This window comes from Mesoplodon bidens (assembly GCF_964165515.1).
Source record: "Mesoplodon bidens genome assembly, chromosome: 5".
Lineage (NCBI taxonomy): Eukaryota > Metazoa > Chordata > Mammalia > Artiodactyla > Ziphiidae > Mesoplodon > Mesoplodon bidens.
In genome coordinates, this window is record NC_138161.1 from 5,752,926 (window position 1) to 5,776,713 (window position 23,788).

The 23,788-nt window shown below is 39.3% G+C and overlaps 1 protein-coding gene across 2 annotated transcripts in view; it reads left to right on the forward strand.

Annotated features, from left to right (window-relative positions):
* DSCAM (DS cell adhesion molecule) overlaps window positions 1-23,788 on the forward strand; it is a gene marked incomplete at both ends in the record, with an annotated part of 733,770 nt that overhangs the window by 455,984 nt on the left and 253,998 nt on the right. For both annotated transcript variants that reach the window (XM_081235410.1, XM_081235409.1), the window contains 2 exons: window positions 5,191-5,469; window positions 20,617-20,736. In XM_081235410.1, coding sequence (XP_081091536.1) covers window positions 5,191-5,469; window positions 20,617-20,736 — 399 coding nt within the window. The remainder of the gene's footprint in view (window positions 1-5,190; window positions 5,470-20,616; window positions 20,737-23,788) is intronic.

A 23,788-nucleotide genomic window follows, 5' to 3' on the forward strand; every position in this document is an offset into this window, starting at 1 on the left:
AAAATGGGAGAGTAATTGGGACTGAACTCTCAGAGATCAGCCATGGGATTTGAATTCCCACAATGGGCAGGATTAGGAGATGCAATTTTTGGAGACCTTATGAAACATGTAAAATGTTATAAAAAGAAAATGTCTTAAAGGATGTGAAGAAAAGGATTGTTAAACAGGATGGAGAAAAGGAGCTAGAAAGATGAAAATAACCACAGCCTTGACTCAGAATACTTTGGCTTGAGGCAGGCTCCCTGAGCAACCTGATACCAAAAGCTGTCAACCTGAGACTTCTGTATGGAGACTCATGGAGTAAAATTACCACTGGACGTGAAATGACAAAATGTTGGAATTGATGAAATTATATATGGCAATGGAAATAGAGCCTTATATGTCTCAACATGCATGAAGTGTATTTGATTTTCCCAGTGAATTATGGGCCTTGGGACAAAAAAAAAAAAGAGTTAAGAAGAGGAAAGTTAGAAGGATGCTAAACTGAGCTACTTCTAGGTACCACCTGGGCTCTGGGGCTGGCATGTTACATAAAGCCCTCTCCTGACACTCATGAATTGTGTCACTGTCACCATTTTACACATGAAGAAATGGAATCATAGAGTTAAAAAAAAACTGGATCAAGATAACACTGCTACCTACTCAAGACTGGCCAACACACAACTATGTTTGTTTCAGTATGTCATCCTCCACTCTGGGTGAGGGGGAAAGTAAAACTTGTTTTGTCCCCTGTGAAAAAGAATAGACAGTTAGTTAATTTTTGAGGGACAAGACACAGAAATGTATTAGCCTCATTTAATGTTCTTGTTAAGGGTTTAGAAAGAATACGAATCTAAACGAACATTTGACAGTATTCAAGGGCTCAGCACTGCCTCAGAGAACGGAACCCCCAGCATTATGTAGAATGAAATACACAAGCCTGGTAAGAAGTGACATTTAGCAGATATTTATATACTTTATGAAGGACGGTTATGTGGAAACCTGCTGCAGGTCGCATTCAGAATTTCTGCTCCTGTATTGTTACAAGGTTTTACTGTCAATAAGATTCAGAGAATTTACCTTAAAAGGTGACATAATGACTCAGACACAATCAACAATGTGCCTCAAACAGGTGATTTGGCTTCACCAAAATCATTACAAGAGTTTTTGAATCACTTGGTTTACTTTTTGCCTCTAATTTTATATCTTATACATGTAAAATATAAGATTCTGGACCCCTTAAAATATTTTTAAGCATTTTGTACAGCAGACTTCTGTTTCGTGGCTGAAGCAACATATGTAGTAAGAAGTGACATTACACACAGGTCTTTTAATTTGTGTTAAAAAAATAAAGTACATCCCAATGTAATGTGGCAGGCAAAATAAGAAGTTACAAACCTGATTTTGACATTATTCTGGGAAAATGACCTTTCCCTCTAACTAAATCCTTCCTTTCATCATGAAAATTTTATTTTAACTATCTTGGATAGTTTCTGTTTATAAATACATTTTAAAATATTTTAAATATTATCTTTTTCCCCTGTAATATATTAACAATAACTTATGAGTCAGAGTCTTAATTATGCACTATGATATTGTATTAATTGCAAAAAAAAAGCTGGCTATTAAGAGCAGTGTGCCCCAGCAAAAAATGTCCCCAGGTGCTGTGTGTGTTGCATTGTATCTACTCTTTACAGTTTATGCTTCGTTTCTCCCCACCTTTACCTTACCAATTGTGGCTTCTTACTGAGCCCTCATCAATATGTCTGAATTCTCAGCGTCTGGTTTAGACCAAGAAAGGAGATAATAAGGGTGCCGCAGAAGTTTAAAATACGATGTTCAGAGAGAGGGATTATCCTTTGAGTGACATGAGTGAGGGTTAGTGCCTGGACTTTCTGACCTTTGTTTTCACTGGTTTGGAATCTTCATTTCCAGCAGTGTCACTTTATACCTAAACGTTTTGAAATTTACTTCTTGAACTATAATTATACTTCTTACAGTTCTATAAACCAGTGAATTACATATATTTTACAATTATGGAAAGCATGAATTTTTAAAAACTGATTCACCTGTAGCTACTTCTTGCCTCTGTTCTTCAGAAATAATATGCATATGCCCTTTCTCTGTCCTATAACTTTCTTCTGCTATAAAAAGACAGTCTTGTATTTAATAATTATTAACGGCCTACAGCCCATATTGTTTTCTTATTAAATAGATAGGTCAGAGGTGCTACATCTTATCTTTCTTTCTCTCTTTTTTTAAAATTTATTTATGTATTTTTATTTTTGTCTGCGCTGGGTCTTCGTTGCTGAGTGTGGACTTTTCTCTAGCTGCAGCGAGTTGGGGCTACTCTTCCTTGTGGTGCACGGGCTTCTCATTGTGGTGGCTTCTCCTGTTGCGGAGCACGGGCTCTAGAGTGCAGGCTCAGTAGTTGTGGCACACGGGCTCAGTAGCTGTGGCTCGCGGGCTCTAGAGTGCAGACTCAGCAGTTCTGGCACACGGGCTTAGTTGCTCCGCGGCATGTGGGATCTTCCCAGACCAGGGCTCCAACCCGTGTCCCCTGCATTGGCAGGCGGATTCTTAACCACTGTGCCACGAGGGAAGCCCTTACTTTTCTTTCTTGATCTGGGGCTTAGAAAGTAAGTCCTTATATATTTCTTCTCCATATTGTAACTAATAAGGGAAATGGAGTCCTTTCCCTTGCCCACTAATATTTCGTTTAACTGTTCTGTTTTTTTCCTCATATTAAAGGCTTATGAAATAGAATCGGTGCTAAGAAACCAATTCAGGTGCATGTGAAAGTCTGTGACCCCTGTGCTCATTCACTGCTCACAGCAGCCCCCCTCACTTTACAAATAAGGAAACTGAGGCACGTAGGGGTGCTAATGACTTTAGTTAGTAGCACAGCTGAACTTAAACCCAGGTAGTCTGGCTCCAAAGTTCTTATCTTAGAAAAATGATCTGCAATTCAGATAAAAAGCACCAAGCCAACAATGGGTGCTTAGGGTTATCTGAGTAGACTCAAAATCAGGTTTTTGTGTGTAAGTAAACCAAAGAAGAGGAAACATAGTTACTTTTTATTTTTAAAATGTCAACTTATTGAGTGTTAATACTTAATATGGAGTAAACATTCGTAACACTTGGGGCAAGATTTAGAGAAATACAAGCACTTTTGCTACAACTTGGTACTTTCCCTGCCTAATGACAAACAACTATGAACAAACACAGTGTAATCCAACTTGATCTATGCAGGGGGTAGGCTGTCAATATTTATTAAGCATAAGAATATCTTCTTATAGCAGAAGAAAGTTACAGGATAGAGAAAGGGCTCTACTTTTCAAGAACAGAGGCAAGAATTAGCTGAAGAGTGATCAGAATTTAAAAAGAAAACAAAAACAAAATTCATACTATCCACATTTCTAAAATATCACTAACTCATTGGTTATAAGCACCAGGTAGAACCTCATCCTGAGATCTTTTTCTCTTAGCGTCAGATCAACTTGCTGCAGACCCGAAGTTCTAACTTTGCAATGAGGATCCACAGCAGTTTTGACAGTGAATATGCTTGTCTGTACTTTCAGCTCTGTTTCCTTGCTTGCTTGTTTGTTTGTTTCTCTGGTAAAACCTAACTTGAGTCACCTGCTTACTAACTCTGGCTAATTTGCAATTTGGCTAATGACTAACTTGCAATTCTAACTTCCAACTTCTTTTGAAAGCATACAGGAGTAGTAATAATAATATTAAATTACAGAAAAACCACTGCTATACTTTGTTGACATCCGCTGCCTATGACTATGAATGAAAGCTCCACTGGGTACAGATGTATATCATGTTCATCGCTGTCTGTCCAGCACACACAGTGCAGTATTGAGCACGTACCAGGTGCTCAGTAAGCACTTCTTGAGTGAATGAATGAATGAATGGTTTCCATTCAGATGTTTCTCAGCTGGATCCCTTTTGTCTCCCCTCACTTGATAATTGAAAGGAGACTAGGACTGATTTAAAGAATAAACTTTGTAGACATCCTGCTGTTTAATAACTTCATTTTGTAAAATCACCTAATATAATAACTGGTTTATATTAGGTTATTATTGGCTTAATAATCTTAATAATCTATGAATAACTACCCCAAAAGGCTGATAGGAAGAGGATATTGATAACTAGCCCATGACCCCATGACAAATAAGAAGGGTGAATAAGAGTTTATTAGGGAAATTAAATCAAAAAAGAACATTCCAGACTGAGCTTGGCTGTGTCCAAGGCTGGCCGAGCTGAAGACTATATAACCTTATCTTCAGTAGCAACACATCTCCACAACTCGGAAAACTGGCCACGGACCAGTTCATAACTTAAGGTCATGTGCAAGGAATGTGGAAAATTGAGGGGTGCAGAGTAATGATGCAAGTATCCTAACACAAATCTTTTAAATTAACATTTGCTATTAGTTGGATGTTAGATATTAAAAAATGTTAACAATTAAACTGGAATCTCTGCTTCTTCAATAGGCTTAAAGTATTAACAAGATGTGGAATGGATTGAAGAGGGAACAGTAATTGTACTCCTAATATTAGCAAAGCAGGAAAGAAATCTCCTCTTGTACACATCATTTTTAAAACCTTCTAAGAGAAAACCAAACCCAGTTCCCTCTTTCATAGTATTTACACTGAAAAATGCAGAAACTGAAATGTTTCCTTTAAAAATGATTATTGAGGGCTTCCCTGGTGGCACAGTGGTTGAGAGTCTGCCTGCTGTTGCAGGGGACGTGGGTTCATGCCCCGGTCCGGGAAGATCCCACATGCCACAGAGCGGCTGGGCCCGTGAGCCATGGCCGCTGAGCCTGCGCATCCGGAGCCTGTGCTCCGCAACAGGAGAGGCCACAGCAGTGAGAGGCCCGCATACCGCAAAAAAATAAAGAATAAAAATAATAAAAATGATTATTGAATTTAAAAAAAAATTATCAAAATAAATGTGATTAAGCATATTTGCTGAAGTACAAATCAAGCCATGCTTTTCATTCAGAACAATGAGAAAATTCAAATAACAAAAGAGCACAATTTCAACTCTTCTACCAGTTCATATACTTTTATGCTATAGCCGTGGTTTGTATTACTCTTTCAATGTCATGCAAAAGGGTTAAAGAAAAAAATATAGAGTATTTACACAGTTCATTATCGTCTTTCCTCTCTTACTTTTTCTTTCCTTTTCTTTCAGTTCCACCTTTTATCCAACCTTTTGAGTTTCCAAGATTCTCCATTGGACAGCGGGTCTTCATCCCGTGTGTTGTGGTCTCAGGGGACCTACCCATCACCATCACCTGGCAGAAGGATGGCCGGCCAATCCCAGCGAGCCTCGGGGTGACCATTGACAACATTGACTTCACGAGCTCCTTAAGGATTTCCAACCTCTCCCTGATGCACAATGGGAATTACACCTGCATAGCCCGCAATGAGGCAGCAGCTGTGGAGCACCAAAGCCAACTAATTGTGAGAGGTGAGGAGACACTTAGGATGCATGGCCCCTATGCAGTCAGATTCAACAGCACTCACCAATGGTGTTTCCTTGAAATGTTATGAAAATAACCAGAATTCATAAGAATTCCCTGTCTTCCCATTCAAACACACACACACACACACACACACACACACACACACAGCTATAGAAGCCAACTATGAACTCCCCTAAACTCCAAGCCAAGGTGTATTTACCTAAAATGTGAAGTTTCAGAAAATTAGCAGAGAAGAAATGTGTGAATGAGATGTGGGGACCTTGGGATTTAATTTGTGAAATAAGGCTTCCCTACATTAACCCAGTGACTTGTAGGCCCAAAATCCATGAGCTCATGCTGTGTAGTATTTATTTTATATAGCACTTTTTATATTATCATTTAGATTGATGGCTTTTAAAAATAATATTTGCCAAAGCCATATATCACAGTTTCTCTAAAGTCAAAAAAGAGTAGCTTTTTATATTTTTATAGTTTAGTTTTAGAAATATGGTTTTCTTTGTTCCTCCCTTCTGTTGAGCATTAAATGTCTATTTTGGAAGGGTATTGAATCATTTACTAAATTAAGCAAAGTGTGACAATATTTATGGAAAAAATTAAAATAAGATGGTTTAACTTGTAGAAAACTTTGCCAGGGCTCTCAGTGCACCTAAAATGTAAGCAACAGTCTTATTTCAAATCTCTTTGCAAGTCAGCAAATTCCCATCAACGTTCACACTTGTCATCTTCAAAATGAGAAGCTAGTGTTCTCCAGTGTCTGTTGAGCATGGATGTTCTGTGATTTTATGGTTCTCCTAGAGTTGTATGTGTTCATCTACCGGTAGAATATTCATCCACATTGCAAAAGTAACTGTATGAAAATAAAGATTTATATTAATGTTGATTGTTTGCATTTTAAAGTCCTTGAACACAGGACTCTCACTGTAATTGTCAGGAGGGGATGATTTCCATTACCTGCAGGACAGTCAATAGATGTAAGCAGACTCTTTCTTGAGCAATAGGTTCCCATGTCCTTCCTCAGTCCTTACACCTTGTCCACATGACCCCTCTCCTTCCTTTCTTGTTGAAGAGTAATGCTCATTCTGTCTACTGGCCAACAAAATAAAGTGGAGCATACTTAGACTTCATATGAAGGCACCAACTTTGTATCTGTGAAAAAGCTTTTCCCTGAGTGAGTAAGAAAATCTACCTTCAGTTAGATACAAAACAAAGGTACAAATGGCCTTATGCTAATAAAATTGGGATACGTGAAATTGTTTTCCCATTTTTGAAGATGCATAAAAATGGGAGCCAACCTAGTACTGCTTCCCAAGTGTTTTCTTATAAGGAGAACTGACTCTTACTATCATTTGTGAAGGGCAAAGCAGTGAGTACATTAACCTGTCTCCGATATAATCTGCTCTGAAGGATCCAGGTCAGAGAACAGAACTGCTACATAAAAATGTACATGAGTGTTCTGTGAATCACTTGCCTTCGCAGGAAAGGCAACCAGACTTTTTTGACCAAGGCAAAGGTCAGATGACCTGGATTTGAGCCTAGCCAATCAGGATAATGTAGTGGATCACAATCTGATTAGTATCTCCATGTGGCTGTTTTTTAAATATGTTAAATAAGGTTCTGTGAAATTAACATTAAGTCACTAGTTAGGTGATATAGCCCCGAGGAAGGAAATGTGCTTCACAAGCAGGTCGGTAGCTGGAGAAATAGTAAAGGACAAGATAATGTGAGGGGGCAGTGGTTCTCAATCTGGGCTTCACCATAAAATGTCCTGGGAGATTTAAGAAAACATTGATGACCACTTTCTGGTCCAAACTAAGCCCAACTAAATCATTATCTCTGGGAGTAGATCCATCTCCCAGATCTCTGGGGCATTATCCTTTTTTTTTTTTTTTTTTTCAATTCAAAATCACCTGTTAGTGGTTTTTGAATTTTGTCACACATTGAAATTATGTGGGGAGCTTTAAAAAATTCCTGATGTCCAGGTTGAAGTCCAATTAAATAACCACCATTGGAGGTGGGACCCAGGCACCAGGAATTTGTAAAATCCCTGAGTTGATTCTAATATGCAGCCAAGTTGAAGTCCAAGCACCCTGGGTAATTTGAATATGCAGCTATTTTAGAAGTCCGGAGGTTTTTTTCTAAATGCAAAGAGGGGCCATTGGTGACTTTAACTAGGCTAGTGGCCTGATTTATGTTTTTAATCATCACTCTAGCAGCTGTGGAAAGAATGGATTCGTCCAGAAAGCAAGTAGGTAAGAAGCTATTTCAGAAGTCGAGGCAAGATAAAAAGTGCCTTGAGTGAAGGTGGTCACAGTCAAGGTAATGAGAAGCAGACAAATTTGCAATATGTTTTGGAGACGAATCAAACAAAGCATGTATATAAAGTGAGTGTTGCAAAGAGAGAGAGAGAGGAATTGTTAATTGAGGTACATATTTTGCCTAATAAGGTAAATGAAAGTGTCTTCTACAGAAGTGGAGAAGATACAAGGAATAGCAGTTGTCACAAAGGAAAGAATGATGTGGGAGAAACAAGAAGGTCTAGACTCAAGGCATTCCAAAATTTAAGGTTCCAGAATAAGAGGAGGAATCAGCAAAGGAGACAGGAAGAAGGAGCAGTCAGTGAAGCAGGAGGAAATCCAGTGGACTGTGGGGACCTGAAAGCAAAATAGGAAATAATCAAGAAAGATAGGTGATAAAGTATATCAAATCCCACTGAAAGTAGAAAAAGAGGAGAACCAACAATTGCTCATTGGGTTTTAGGAAGGTGGATATTGTCTGTTACCTTGTAGAGTGGCGTGGCTGCAGTGAATCCCTGATTAGTGGGGCTTGAAACAAGAAAGGGAGGTGAATGTGTGGGAACTCAGGAAAATACAACTATTTTTGTATTTTCAGGAATGTTGGTATGACAGGAGGCGAGGTGGACATGGGACAAGGGAAGCTTACATACTGATGGGAATGAGCCAATAGAGAAGAAAAAAGTATGTGGCAGGATAAAGAGATAATTACAGGATCCAAGTCCTTGACTTAGTTAATTGGGTTCTTTGAACTAGTGGAATATGTCCAAACTAGTGTAATAATAACCTTGGTGGGGCTCCAGAAAGTAGAACCAACAGAAATGATTGGAAATTTCAGTGAGACAGATTTTGAGTCAAGTAACTTAAAAGATAAATTTAAAATTCATCAAATGAGATCATCAGAGAGTAACATGCAGTGGATTTATCCTCCTACCATCAACAATTATAAAACTGGACAAAACTTTATAAAGTATCCATTTTCCAAATATAAAACAGGCAGTACAGGGCTGTGGTCCTAGAGAGGAGAGAAATAAATGAGTTAAGCCCCAAATTCACCCCATATTCCCCATATTTTTTTCTTGGTGCACTTTCCAAACCATGATAGATGGATGCAGAACCCAAATAGATAATGGTGATTTTTATGGTGATGAAAAACAAAGATAGACACTTAGAACTATTGAGGTGCTGGATATTGCAGGGCAGAGTACTAGAGAGTGGGGAGCTGTTCAAAGAAAGATTTCTAGAAATCTGTATAGGGCTCCCTTTGAGTCTTTAGCTTAATACTACACTTCACATGCATAGGGCGAGACCCTATGAAATCTAGCAGAGAACGACTTCCAGGAGTATGTGAGATGAATAAAGATTCCATCAGTGACACAGTCCTGAGAAACGCTGGAGTTCTGATTAGCCAGAGTGGAGAACACACAGGGAATTCAGTTAAAATCTCAGAAGAGGCCACACACTAAGAGACGCCTAATCTAGCCCTGGGATAAGGGCTACTCTAGACCAGCCCTAATAGAAAGCTTACAGGTAGCCTTGACAGGATTAAATTTCTTCACTGGTAAATCGACTGTTTGCAAGAATAACATTCAGTGTCCTTAAAAAGAAGACAACAGAATCCAGACTCTCAATATCATAGCATATCTGCAATGCCTTGCACATAATTACTGGCTATGAGAAGAAATAGGAAAATGTGAGCCATAAGTAAAAGGAAAAAAAAGAAAAGAAAAGAAACAGCCTAATGGGCATACAGATGTTAGAATTAGCAGGCAAGGTTTTAAAGTAGCTATAATAAGCATTTTCAAAAATTCAAATGAAAAGATGTGTGCAATGGGTGAATACATAGGGAATGCAAGAAGAGAAGTATAAAACATTTTTTTAAAAGAACCAAAAGGAAATTCTAGATCTGAAAAACACAATATCTGAAATGAGAAATTAACTGGACATATTAAGTGGAATCTTGGATACTGCAGAACAAAGGATAACTGAATTGAAAAGAGGGCAGAAGAAAAATATCCAAATTCTTTAGAGAGATAAAAGACTTAAAATGGCAAACAATGCCTCAGTGAGCTTGAAGTAATGTCAAAGAGTCCAATATAAATATAGTTAGAGCCTCAGAAAGAAAGACAGGAAAAGCATAGATCTGAATAGTAATGACTTGAAAAATTTCAAATGTGGTGAAAAATATCAATCTACTGGTCAAAATGATTAATGAAGCTCAAGTAAAATAAGCACAAAGAAAAAACCATGCCATAGCACATCATAGGGTGTAGATTTTACAGATTTTTGCATAATCTATCAAACTGTACATTTAAAACCTGTGAATATTACTGTATATAAATTGCACCTCAATTTTTAAAAAATTCAAATGTAAATTTTCTAATATTCAAAATTCTTCAAAAATGAAATAATTTCCTTCACAAAATATTAACTTTCCTGACAATGGAGGAGACATCGTTTATCAAAACCCGAATGATATTTTGAAAGGCACTGTATGAAATAGGTGTCACAGGTTAGTGGCTGGCCTCAATAAAAAGTAGTTTCCCTTCTGGCATTAATGTTCAATGATTTAAAGTTAAAGGCTCTTATTTGCACTCCTTCCTCACGGGCTGCATCATATTTTATAACACATATGGAAAATATTCTAACTTCAACATAACTTTTAGTAAACATATCTCTTTGTTAATTCTATTTAATAGAATATATAAGGCACATAAAGTCCACAACTTTCCTTAGCCCATGCTACAATGGAGATGGGTTTATGATTCATTGAATTAAAATCTAAACCTGGGCCAATTCTTGAGCTCATGTTGCATAGATACCATAATAGATCATCATGCTGATTTCAGAAAATAATCACCTTTAAATAAACCTTAATAAAGTGAAGGCAGCTTTCTTTGGGCCTACTCTTAATTACAGTTGGAATGGCAATGGCTAAAATGAATTAATTAGATGAGTGTTATAAGATAACCTTAACTCTCTAATGAAGCTTTCTCTATTTTAAAGTCCTTGTCTGTAGCAATCATTATTTTGCTTGTTTTTTTCAAAAACTTAACAGTCCCGTGAGTTCAGTATTTTCTTGTGTCTTACTTGTCTGCAAAAGAAAACAAAAAAATCACTAAGCTTTATGTCTTCCAAATATCAATGGATATAAACTTTTACACCCACTCCCAAATGACTGCATTTGCTCTGTCCTTCATTGCTTCATCTTCCCCTTATTGCATCATGAAGCAACAAAGGACTTAGCACATACTCCTAACCACCAGTCCTTGGGGTAGTCACTGGGATGATGAAAGCTCATTTCCTCCCATTGAGAACTCCTGTTCCAGCGGGAATGAGGCAGATTCCAGAAGGGAGGGAGAAATCCTGAAGGATTAGAAAATATAGCAAGTAGTTAAGAGGAGAGGAAGGAAGACATCATGTTCCTGGAAGAAGGTCTGTTACTTTCAGTGGCAGGCGGGCTTGACAGGGCAGATACATCTGTGTCTGGGGGAATGGTGTGCAAAATGGCAAAATGAAGGGTGAGACTTGAGAGCTAAGTCTGGTCCACATCTTGAAGGTTTTCTGTTCTATGGAAGAGGTCTGGAGGCCATGGAAATTTATGCAGAGATTTAAAGCAGAAAAATCATATGGTTCATGGCAGGACGAGTCACGCATTGGAATAAAATGAGTCTAGGTAGGACGCCTGGAGGGGAGGTCTTTGTAGTCCTCATGAGAAGTGATGATGTCTGGAGCTAAGGTGGTCATAGGATGGGCAAAACAGAAGATGCCTTGCAGGATTTAATGGCCAGTTGTGTGAGGGAAATGTGTGAGGGCAATATTTGAGAAGCCTTGAGGACAGACGTGCAAGAATTCCAGGCAAGGACTGTGCTGGGTGTTGGGTTGGGGAGTCGCCAACTCATCTGTTTCCCCTCTGCCCTTAGTACACAGTGATTGGAGCAGGGCACTTTCTCCCTGGATGACTAATGCCTGCCGTGGGTGACAGCCTCTCTTCTTGTATAGCTAGAGATCAGGCAGCTGCTCTCAGAATTTCAAATTTTAGTTTGAATGGTCAAGAGGTGGAATTTTATCACCACTTCAGCTAGATCACATTCTGGATAAGCTAAATAGATCTTTTTTTGGTAAAATGAAGAATCTTATTTATTATTGCCATTTGGAATGAAGAGTGTTCCATACTGCACACTGTAGACTCTCTAACTTTGGAACATAATCTGTCCTTTGATTCATGAAAAATATGCAAAGATATAGTTGGAGAAACAAAACCCACATAAAAATAGCAAGCCATGTTAGAGAATAATTATATGGGTTTTTATTTAAATCTTTAACTCAAATTAGAGAATGTTTTCCTCTTAGGGGCTTTAAAGTTTTCGGCCTGAGATGTAGCTTGGGAAAAGTAGAAATAGAATAAGGAGTTCAGAGACCTTGAAGTTGCCTTGTCTCCGTGAGGGTGGTTGTCTCCAAGTGACAGACTGCTAATGACAAGAGCAAATCGACTTCTGATAAGGGAGAGGTCAGTGCCGTTTGATAGACTTCATGGAAGGAGTGAGCACCATCAGCCTTGATGTATAAGTAAGGTTTAGAAAGAAAATAAAAAATATAGCAACAGAGCTTCCCTGGTGGTGCAGTGGTTGAGAATCCGTCTGCCAGTGTAGGGGACACGGGTTCAATCCCTGTTCCAAGAAGATCCCACATGCCACGGAGCAACTAAACCTGTGTGCCACAACTACTGAGCCTGTGCTCTAGAGCCCATGAGCCACAACTACTGAGCCCACGCACCTAGAGCCCGTGCTCCACAGCAAGAGAAGCCACCGCAATGAGAAGCCTGCAGGCAGCAACGAAGACCCAACAAAGCCAAAAGTAAATAAATTAAATAAATTAATTTAAAAAATACAGCAACAATACTGGAACTTTCAGTAAGTAAACCAAGGTCCACATTTTTGCTTGTTCATTTTCTATATGACTTTGGAAACATGATTGAGTTTCTCTGAGTCTCAGTTTCCTCATCTATAAAGTGGAAATAATGAGACTGACTTCTTGGAATTGCTGAGAGAATTGAATCAGGTAACAATTGCTATGTCCTTAGCACCCAGATAGTAGCAGGGCTCTCCAGTTTCTCTTCATTTAATGAATGAGTAGAAGGAGGACAGAGGCATTCAGACACATTTTCTGAGGCCAGTGAGGGATAATCAGCCCCAGTTAAGACACAGAGGCTGTGCCATTATTTATTTATTTTTAACATCTTTATTGGAGTATAATTGCTTTACAATGGCGTGTTAGTTTCTGCTTTATAACAAAGTGAATCAGTTATACATATACATATGTTCCCATATCTCCTCCCTCTTGCATCTCCCTCCCACCCTCCCTATCCCACCTCTCTAGGTGGTCACAAACCACCTAGCTGATCTCCCTGTGCCATGCGGCTGCTTCCCACTAGCTATCTGTTTTACGTTTGGTAGTGTATATATGTCCATGCCACTCTCTCACTTTGTCCCAGCTTACCCTTCCCCCTCCCCATATCCTCAAGTCCATTCTCTAGTAGGTCTGTGTCTTTATTCCTGTTTTACCCCTAGGTTCTTCATGACATTTGTTTTTTCTTAGATTCCATATATATGTGTTAGCATACGGTATTTTGTTTTTCTCTTTCTGACTTATTTCACTCTGTATGACAGGCTCCAGGTCCATCCACCTCACTACAAATAACTCAATTTCGTTTCTTTTTATGGATGAGTAATATTCCATTGTATACATGTGCCACATTTTCTTTATCCATTCATCTGTTGATGGACACTTAGGTTGCTTCCATATCCTGACTATTGTAAACAGAGCTGCTATTGTGCCATTATCATAGTTAGCCTGCCTGCTTGTTGCCTTGAACAAATACGTGCTTGATGTAGGAAGTGATGGGGAACCTCAGAAGTCCTGGAACTGATTGCCTTTGGGGGTGGGACACCAGTCTGGTAGCAGTCAGCAGGCTGTGTCTCTACAGATAAGGGAACCCAAGGAAGACCCCTTGGCCTGTCAACTGACTCCCCAGACCCCATCCCTGCTTCCCTCACCTCTCATTTTCCTTCCATCCCTATCACAATTTGGACACCTATTAGCTGTGTGATGTTGAGTAAATTCCTTAAGCTATTTTGATCCCAATTTTATTATTCCTAAAATGGGAGAATAGTTAATAGGGGTTTTCTGAGGGTTTAAAAAAAAGAATGTATTTATCACAGCACCTGGCACATAATAAGCCAGCAGGTGGTAACTCCCTTTCCGGCTCTTCTTCTGTTTCTCCCTTCCTTCCGCTCACATCTGCATGACTTTGGTGCATGATTGAGGACACATTACATAGAAGAGGCTGGGGGTAATCCCAAGTACCAGGCAATTAATTAGAATGGTGGCCTAGGGAATAGAGTCAAAAAGGTAATAGTGCAATATATTTTTGCAGAAACTGAAGGAGTTGGGGATAAATTGTGTTTGGAAGATAGACGTGATACCTGAGACGTTAAGGCTGAGGTATAGGATAAAAGGGTAGGATTGAACTGAAATTTGGGAACCCAGTTCTTGGTTATTCCTTACACCAGAGTCATATGACTTTGGGCCATTGTAAAGCTAAGCACATTTTAATAGTTTGGATCACTGGGAAGATTTATGAAGACTTAATTTAAAATAAATTAGCTGTTATCATAAGGGAAGTTAAAAGAAAAAACCCTTAGCACTTATGCATGTGCCTCATGACTTACACTGGCAGTGGATGGATGATCACCCTAATGTCACACTCAGTTGGGTGACCTTGGCAAAGATGAAGCCATTTTGAGGGAAAGGACTGAACTTAGTGGCAAAACACGCCTGCCCTTTGGTTCCTATTATTGGCTCAGCGCCACTGCGAGGAAAGCTACCAATACTATGATTTCCTATCTGCGATTCCAAAGATCAGTTTTCTTATACTTCTTTATACCTTATGACAGGTCTGTTGTTTCTGGCTTTTAATGATGAGCTGGCACATAGTGAAACAAACACATTATCTAAAAAACCCTTACTTGACCTTTATTTGGCAGGAAAAAGAAAACTTATACAAGGCTACTTTCTAGTTGCTCTTTGTGGACCCAATTTATGACACTATATTCGTGCTATCATTTTGCTTCATTCATCCATTCATTTTTTTTTTTTTTTTTTTTGCTGTACACGGGCCTCTCACTGCTGTGGCCTCTCCCGTTGCGGAGCACAGGCTCCGGACACACAGGCTCCGCGGCCATGGCTCGCGGGCCCAGCCGCTCCGCGGCATGTGGGATCTTCCGGGATAGGGGCACGAACCCGTGTCCCCTGCATCGGCAGGCGGACTCTCAACCACTGCGCCACCAGGGAAGCCCCATCCATTCATTTTTCCAACAAGTACTTGTTAAGCACCTATTTTATAATAGATGCTGTGAGTGCTGGGGGTACAATGGTGATCGACACACAGAGAGCAAGTCCCTGCCCCATAAAACTTAGTAACAACCTAAATGGGGAAAGAATTTGAAAAACGGTAGATACATATGTATATGTATAACTGAATCACTTTGCTGTACACATGAAACTAACACAACAGTGTTAATCAACTATACTCCAATATAGAGTAAAAAGTTAAAAAAAAAACCTTACATTTCAGTGCAGGAGAGAGGCAATGAACACACAGATGATGTCAGGTGTCTACCTGTGGTATGAAAAGTAAAGCTTGATAGGAGGATTGATAGTGATAAGGGAATGGAATTTTCAGATGCACAGTGTAAGCCTTTCTGAAGAGATTTTTGAAAAGAGACTTGACCAAAGTGAGGGGGTGAGTCAGAGGTCTCTCTGTAGGAAGCGAGTTACAGGCAGAGAGACAAACAGGTACAAAGACCCTGAGTCAGGAGTGGGTTTTGTGGGTTCAAAGTACAGCAAGAGACCAGTGTGCTCACTGTTTAGTAGGAGAGAAGCAGGGGGTGGGCAAGTTATCTATTCTGAGCATGACAGGAAGCCACTGGAGTTTAGTTTCCAGTGTCATAAATTAACTCTTACCTAGACTTTGATCAATTACTATCTTGACTAAATGCCATACAGCAGAGAATGGCAATATTTATCTACACAGGACCCCCGTCCTCCCCTGCCACCACCAAGTAGCTTCGGTTTACCTTCAATAAAACTGAATCCCTGTCCCTGTTGACAGATAGTGAAACCTACATCCATTCTTTGGAAATATATAGCTACTTAGAGGCCATGAGTTCCAAACATAAAACACTGGACTGCACCTAACACTGAAAAATTCCTGTCCTATTATATACCTGTCCTATTCCTCCCTAAAAACAGCAAAAATAATTCTTACCTTTAATAAACAGACCAAAGCCAAAAATCACGTATTTTAAACAACCCTCATCTTAAGCATCATGAAGCAGGCAACTCTCTCAAAGGAATCCTTTTGAGACTTCAGATACTGTCAGGCTACATGGGTCCCATGACAGGATTTGGGTATTTTAGAACATATACATCTCACGTGACTCTTTTTAGGGGGACAGGAGTATTGCATGTGCACGCAATTATGATTCATAGAAATGTACGGCAACAGTGGCCTGCATTGCCTTTTGGAGATGCAACATAATTATTTGGTTGAACCCATCCCTTCTATCTCTTTAATCACCCTCATCCCCACTGGAAAAGCCTCTCTATTGGAAAACCAACTATGTTGGTGGATATGTTCACCACAAATAAAGTGTTCTGCAAATAAAAGGAAACCAAAATATAGTTAAAAAAAAAAAAAAGGAAACCAGCAACTTTGAGGAATTATAACCGAGACAATACAGAGCCTTCAGTCTTTAGGTCCTATCATAAGTTTTGGCCAAAATCATGACAGTGCCAACAGCTCTGCATCCTTCCAACTCCAGTTCTGTATCTCGCTGGCCAAAATCGTCCTGCAGTGCTCTCTGCTTTCTTCTGTTAGATGGTGCTTCTAGACCCATCCTCCTCAAAGACCTTGTGCGTTGGGGTCACTCTGATCTGAGTTATTAACTGAGCCATGCTACTTTGGATAGGGTCTGTTTCCTAGTCTTTAAAACTGGAACAATAATATCCACTTATTGATTTGTCCATTCAACATATATTTTCAGAATACTTTCTGTGTTCCAGCTCTGTGTTATGTGCTGGGGTGCGATGGTCTGCAGGAAAGGCATGGTTCTTGTTCTCCCAGGTGTGCAGACAGATGTGGGAGATGGGTATTTAAACCAGCAACACCAAACGTGTGGTAAAGGCTATGACATGATGACGCAGGGTTCTGTGGAGGCACTCAGCCTTGTCCACAGCATCAGAAAAGGTGTCCCAGACTAAGTGAAATTTGAGCTGAGATGTAAATACTACTAACTGATCATTTGTTAAACAAAGAAATACAGAAGCCTATGTGGAGACCCAGGGGGAGATGGAGAATAGATAGACTGGAGCAAAGCTTACAAGAGGAAATGTCAAGAGATGAGGCTGGAGTGCAAGGACCCAAGTCATAAAGAGCCTTCAAAGTATCATAAGGGGGGGCTTCCCTGGTGGCGCAGTGGTTGAGAGTCCGCCTGCTGATGCAGGGGACACGGGTTCATGCCCCCATCTGGGAAGATCCCACAGGCCGCGGAGTGGCTGGGCCCGTGAGCCATGTCCGCTGAGCCTGCGCATCTGGAACCTGTGCTCTGCAATGGGAGAGGCCACAGCAGTAAGAGGTCCACGTACCGCAAAAAAAAAAAAAAAAAAAAAAAAAAAATATATATATATATATATATATATATATATATATATATATATATCGTAAGGGTTTCAGTTGTGTCAAGGGACAATGCAAAGGCACTGATGATTTTAAGCAGGGAAGTCACATCATGTGATTTCTCTCTTAGAAGGATCGTTCAGGTCACTGTGTGCAGAATGCATTCAAGTGGGCCAGTAGGTAGCAGGTAGACTAGTTCGGAAGCTGTTTCATAAATCCAGATAAGAGCCAGTTTTAGCCTTGTCTGAGGTTAAGTTCCGCTGAAAGCAGAGTGTGAGGTATAGGACTGGCTGTAGATCACTTATTTGAGATGTAATTCCTGGATCCCAGAGTGAAAGAATGAAGGGAAATGAGATTAGGAAAGGAGGGGGAAAGTCAGTAGACATTGCGTTAATGAGCTGGTTGCTGCTGTGGGCAACTGGGGCTCCTTCCTTCTGGGAACTTTCCAAGGCGTCACACAGAACAGTTGTTCTCAAAGGTCGTCTCTGGATCTGCAGCCTCAGCATCACCTGAGAGCCTATTAGAAAAGGCAGTGTCTTGGATCCTGCCTCAGACCTACTGGGTCCAAACTTTTAGGGACAGGGTCCAGCAACTTGGGTTTTAATCAGCTCTTCAGGTGATTCTGACACCCTCTGATGTTTGAGAAGCACAGACAACATAGAGCACACCTTAGAGTTGTCCAATAGGATTGGAGGATGGAGAGGCAGGGCATTTATCCCGACGCCCATCCCTCACTGGTTGCACCCATGAAGGTGAGTGTTTGTTACTTTAGAGAAGGCCCTGAGACAGCAAAGAGAGACTCATGTTCTCGGTGTGGTGCCCTGGCAAAAATGCATGGAGCTGTCCACCCTGCAGTGCTGAAACCAGATGGATGGAGGCATTTCACCACACACCCCGTCTACCCACCATGACTAGGACACGGCAATGAAGATGAAGAGAATTTGAGGATATGTGACACATTTGCAAGAAAGAATCATCAGTACCTGATACAAGGAGATTAAAGAGGGGCATAGGAAAGATAATTCTCAATTTTATGGGCCATTTCCTTCAGTAATTGCCTTACACGTACAATATGTCAGTGGTTATTTTCCATGTAAACCTCTGTGATCGGTTTTTAAATAATATTGCTTTGGATTAGAACCAAATTGAGGGGAGGGATCATGGATCAATTATAATTAGACATTCTTCCAGAGGAAATGCAAGAGATTAGCTACCCTGCCCATATGACAAGAGATTTCTTGCTCTTAGCAGAATTTGAGCCAGATAGACAGAATGGACATGATTGCCTATTTACCTTCCACCCTGGACAGAATGATTCTGACATGATGTCTTAAACTTTCCAATCTCCCCTGTGGTTGTTAGATTAATTTTACTAGAAAACTTTGCTCTATAAAATCTCCAGCATTTTTTTCCCTAGGAATAATTTTCTCACCATGAGACACACATCCCTTATCACTTTTTAAAAATATATTTACATTTTATAGACTACATTTGTCTCAGAATACCACCTAAATGAAATAAAATTGCTCACTATGAAAAGACCCATTGGCTGTGCAACTTATTTAATTAAATAATTTGCACGTTGGAAACTGTGTTTATTAATGATATCTTAAAGCTGGACACACCTGCATTTACTAAATTAACCAACACTCCTACAACCCTTCATACCTTCCAGGCACTTCTGACTTTTATAATCTTAATCATGTTATCCCCATACCAATGCTATAAAATGAGTTCCCGGTTTACAGATAAGGAAATCGAAGCTAAGAAACATTTGACAGCTTACACAAGATGACCCACCTAGAAGCAGCAAAGGTGGAGATCAGATCCAGGTGTTTAGCCTTTCGTTCTGTGCTCTCAGCCATCACTCTCTGTTGTTTCTTCCAGAAACACAGCAGTGAGCTCCATCTCTAGCTGCTTCTTGTCTTGATTTTATTCCCCCCTCCTTGGCTGTTTGATGGGCAAAGTGATGTTCGCTATGGCTCATGCCATTTCAACGTGCTCCTAAGGTCCTAACTAATGTAGACTCTAAACTTCTCCCCAGTTCATTTCATAGGGTGGCGGGAATTCCTATATATCTCTAACACAGGACCACATTTTTGCCTCAAAATGAAGAATTCTGGAAATTGCAATGCAGAAAAGATTAGCCTTATCAGGAGTTGTGGAAAGTTGTGGGAAGAACTCCCACATTTCCTAAGTATCTGATATTTGGTGGACATAATCTATGTCCTCTCACCTAGTCTCATGACAGTCTCATTGAAAATCCATCCTGTAATTAGTCACTGATCTGCTGGAAAAGATTTCTGGATCCTAAGACCTTTAGATGCTACCTTTCCTAGAAGAATCTGTATCTTCTCTTTAAGACTTGAATACTCTTAAAATCACAATAACTTAACTCAAAACATTTATGTTCTCTTGGCAGGTATTTTTTAAGCAGAGTGCATGTGTATATTTTGGGTAGGGATAGTGTTTATTTCAGCATCTCACAAAACTCACCAAATAAGTAGTTACTTAATCTGTTTGGGTTTTTTTTTTCAAATAGGTACTCTATAAAGCCTTCATGGAACCTCACTTCAACTGGTTTCCATAGTCTCTTTTTGGCTCAGAAGGGTACTGATGTCAGAAATAATGGTCTATGTGTCTTTATCAGATTTTCAGGAAATGTTCAATACCATGTTGTGTTCTTTACTGCCTTTAGGAAAAGACTATTAATTCTCCCTTCATCTCCTGTTAGAGGAAGAATAGATATTGGATGCTTTAAAAACATTTCATACCCAAGAATGGATCCCTGAAGATCTTCCATAACACAGATCAAACACAGAATGTCACATTCCCTTGGTTTAGTCAAACTGCCACACTCCAGAGTCCAGTGCAAAGCAACTTCCATCTGCATCAGATCATTGATATAATAAGAAAAATCACCTGCACTGAAATTGCTTCCTTAATTGGTCCCTAATTACAAATCATCTGCTTTATTTTCACATATATGTAAAGCATTCTTTGTACTTTCATGCTTATTAAAATTCTTGGATTTCTTAAAATCACAGCTTTAATAATCTGCAGTCTTGTCTGAATAACTGGTGGCATTTCTCTCTTTTCAGTTCCTCCCAAGTTTGTGGTTCAGCCACGGGACCAAGACGGGATTTATGGCAAGCCTGTCATCCTCAATTGCTCAGCTGAGGGTTATCCTGTACCCACCATCGTGTGGAAATTCTCTAAAGGTATGAAGTTACTTGATTTGCTTGTTATCTACCAAATGTATGTTATATTCTAAAGGATGAGATGAGCATTTCTTGCAGAGATGTTTCTTACAAATATATACATCCTGACCTCCACCAAGTGTATCCATCCTTCACATACACCCCTAGTAACCCACCTAAGTGTTTTCATTTGGGCCATGAAATAAATGTTCTTGTATAACATGCCCTTGGAAAGACCGGGTAGGGGAGGCAGTTTATTCATGCAAGTTATTTCAGCACCTGGGAAAGCTCTACCTTGACTACCTGGGAAAGCTCTACCTTGACTACCTATGTTGGATGACCATGATCTGCCTGGGGACCCCTGCAAGCCCATACACATGGAAAAAAAAGTATAAACTGTCAGAATTACTCATTGTTGGAAAATTATTTCCCCAGTATTTAGATAAGTAAGGGTAATTGTCTTTAGAAGGTTAAAATAAAACTACTGGTTGTTTTATTTACCTAGATACCATAGATATAAAAAAACTACCTATCATCTCCTTGGTAGTCTCTTTTTAAAAGCAAAATTTCACCCTTAATCTTGCTTTCTCTTCAAAGGCAAAGCAACGTTTCCCAGTATTAAGGTAACACTGTAAACAGTACATAAATTAAAATGAGCAGTGTTGGAAACCAATGAGGGAACCATTCTAGACATGGTAAAAATAATTTATTTCTATCTTATCACTTTCTCCAGGAAAGTTTCCTTAACTATGCTTACGAATGTGTTGGAAATTCTCTTTCCTTTCTCATTCACATAACTTCCTTCAGTAATTTATTAAACAGGTGAGGGCCAAATATATACTGATAGGATGAACAAACAACAAATACATAAATAAATCATGGGTTTTTTTTCCTAACAATCTTAAGACTTAAGGTATAGAGTGTGTTGCATTTTCTTATTGTGAAAGTAACAACAATCAGAGAAAAACAAATGGCATACTTGCCACAGTTCCTTTTGGTGTATTTCCTTTAGGGCGGAGGAGCAGAGGGAGGAAAGAGAGGGATAGACACCATTTGGTTGGGGGGAGAATCGATTAAATTTGTTTTAAATCCCTGAGATTACTCCCCTGTAGCATGCCACATACATTGTCCATGTGAAAAGCACTTTATCCCAAAATAAAATCCTGTTATTCAGAGTATCTGCCCGCGTGACTTTTTATTTGGGGCCATACTTGTAGCCCTATGTTGCATTACATGGAAACAAATAGCATACATTTGATTTAATGTACTTTATATCGATGTGCATGTAGTTTATATAAATGATGTTACAAACATTTTCCACGATGCTCATCTTCTTCAAAATTATTTCTAATGCTTGACACTGTGTGGATGTTCTTTCTTTCTCTTGGGTTGTTTTCCATTTCTCACTGTTACAAACACTGCAGAAGTGAACATCCTCGTGTGTTAGTTCAATGTGCATCTGTGTGGTTGCTTTCTTTTTCTTTTTCTTTTTTTTTTTTTTTTTTTTTTGAGGGACCTCCATACTGTTCTCCATAGTGGCTGTATCAATCTACATTCCCACCAGCAGTGTAGGAGGGTTCCCTTTTCTCCACACCCTCTCCAGCATTTATTGTTTGTTGATTTTTTGATGATGGCCATTCTGACTGGTGTGAGGTGATACATCATTGTAGTTTTGATTTACATTTCTCTAACAGTTAGTGATGTTGAACATATTTTCATGTGTCTGTTGGCCATCTGTATGTCTTCTTTGGAGAAATGTCTATATAATCCCTAGAAGTGAAATACTGTGATCACACTGAAGGCTCTTGGTCTGCACTGGACCAGGACACACTGGAAAATATTAGGGCAATTTACACACTGACCAGTAGTATGAAGCTGTGTGTGTCTTGCACCTTCGCCACCTAGATAGTATCCTTTTTTCCTTAATCTTTACTGTGTGATGGGTGAATTGTTTTAATTTACAAATTCCTGTTTTAATATACAAATTTAGATTACTAATGATGTTGAAAATGTTTTAGCCTTTGTTTACAGACCATTTCATTTTCCCATTTGGAGAATTTCTCATTCATGTTACTCTCACACTCATCTCCATGTCTCATTTATTTGAAAGAGTGTTTTTCATAGATTAAATAACCCTTTGTCTGTTATGGGTGTTACAGACATCTTATTCCTTCCCATCTCTGATGTGCAAATTAAATTATAGAAGCCTTTTTACCTTTGAAATTGATATGCAATTTAAAATCATTAATGAACAAATTAAAAATTGCAGCAAACAAATTTTTAAAAGTTAAAATCCCCCTTTAAAAACATCACTCAAAAATAACCAAAGATAAATACTGCAAACTTTTTTTTTAAAGATTTTTTTTTGATGTGGACCATTTTTAAAGTCTTTATTGAATTTGTTAGAATACTGCTTCTGTTTTATGTTTTTGTTTTTGGTTTTTTTTGGCCATGAGTCATGTGGGATCTTAGTTCCCTGATCAGGGATTGAACCTACACCCCCTGCACTGGAAGGTGAAGTCTTAACCACTGGACTGCCAGGGAAGTCCCGATACTGTAAACTTTCATCTAGCTTTTCAGACCTGTCTCCCTGGCAAATATATATATCTGTAGATATACATATAATTTTGTGTTTTTTTTTTAAAACATTGTGAGCATGTGAATCTTCCTGATCTGCAACCTTCTTTCTTCAGTTAATAATAGGCTATGAATGTCTTTCCACGGCAACAAATATGGGTGTTCACTGTGACTTTTTAATGTCTCTGTTGAGTTTCTATTCATACATCAATAAATACATCTAACTTCTCTTGCCTTTGTTAGGACTGAATTCAGTGACTTAATGCCACAAGGGTTTACTCCTTCTCATAAGAGGAGTCTGGGAGTAGAGAGGGCAGGATTAGTTTTTCTCCCCTGAGTCATCAGGGACCCACACTGTTTACATCTGTCTCTCTTGTCACTCTTCAAAAACATCTCCCACCATCAATCAATGGCTACTAAGGTCCAGTGGCCACTTGCACATTTCCGTGGATGAGGAAGACCACAGAGAGAAGGCTCCACCTGAGTCAGTTCCCTC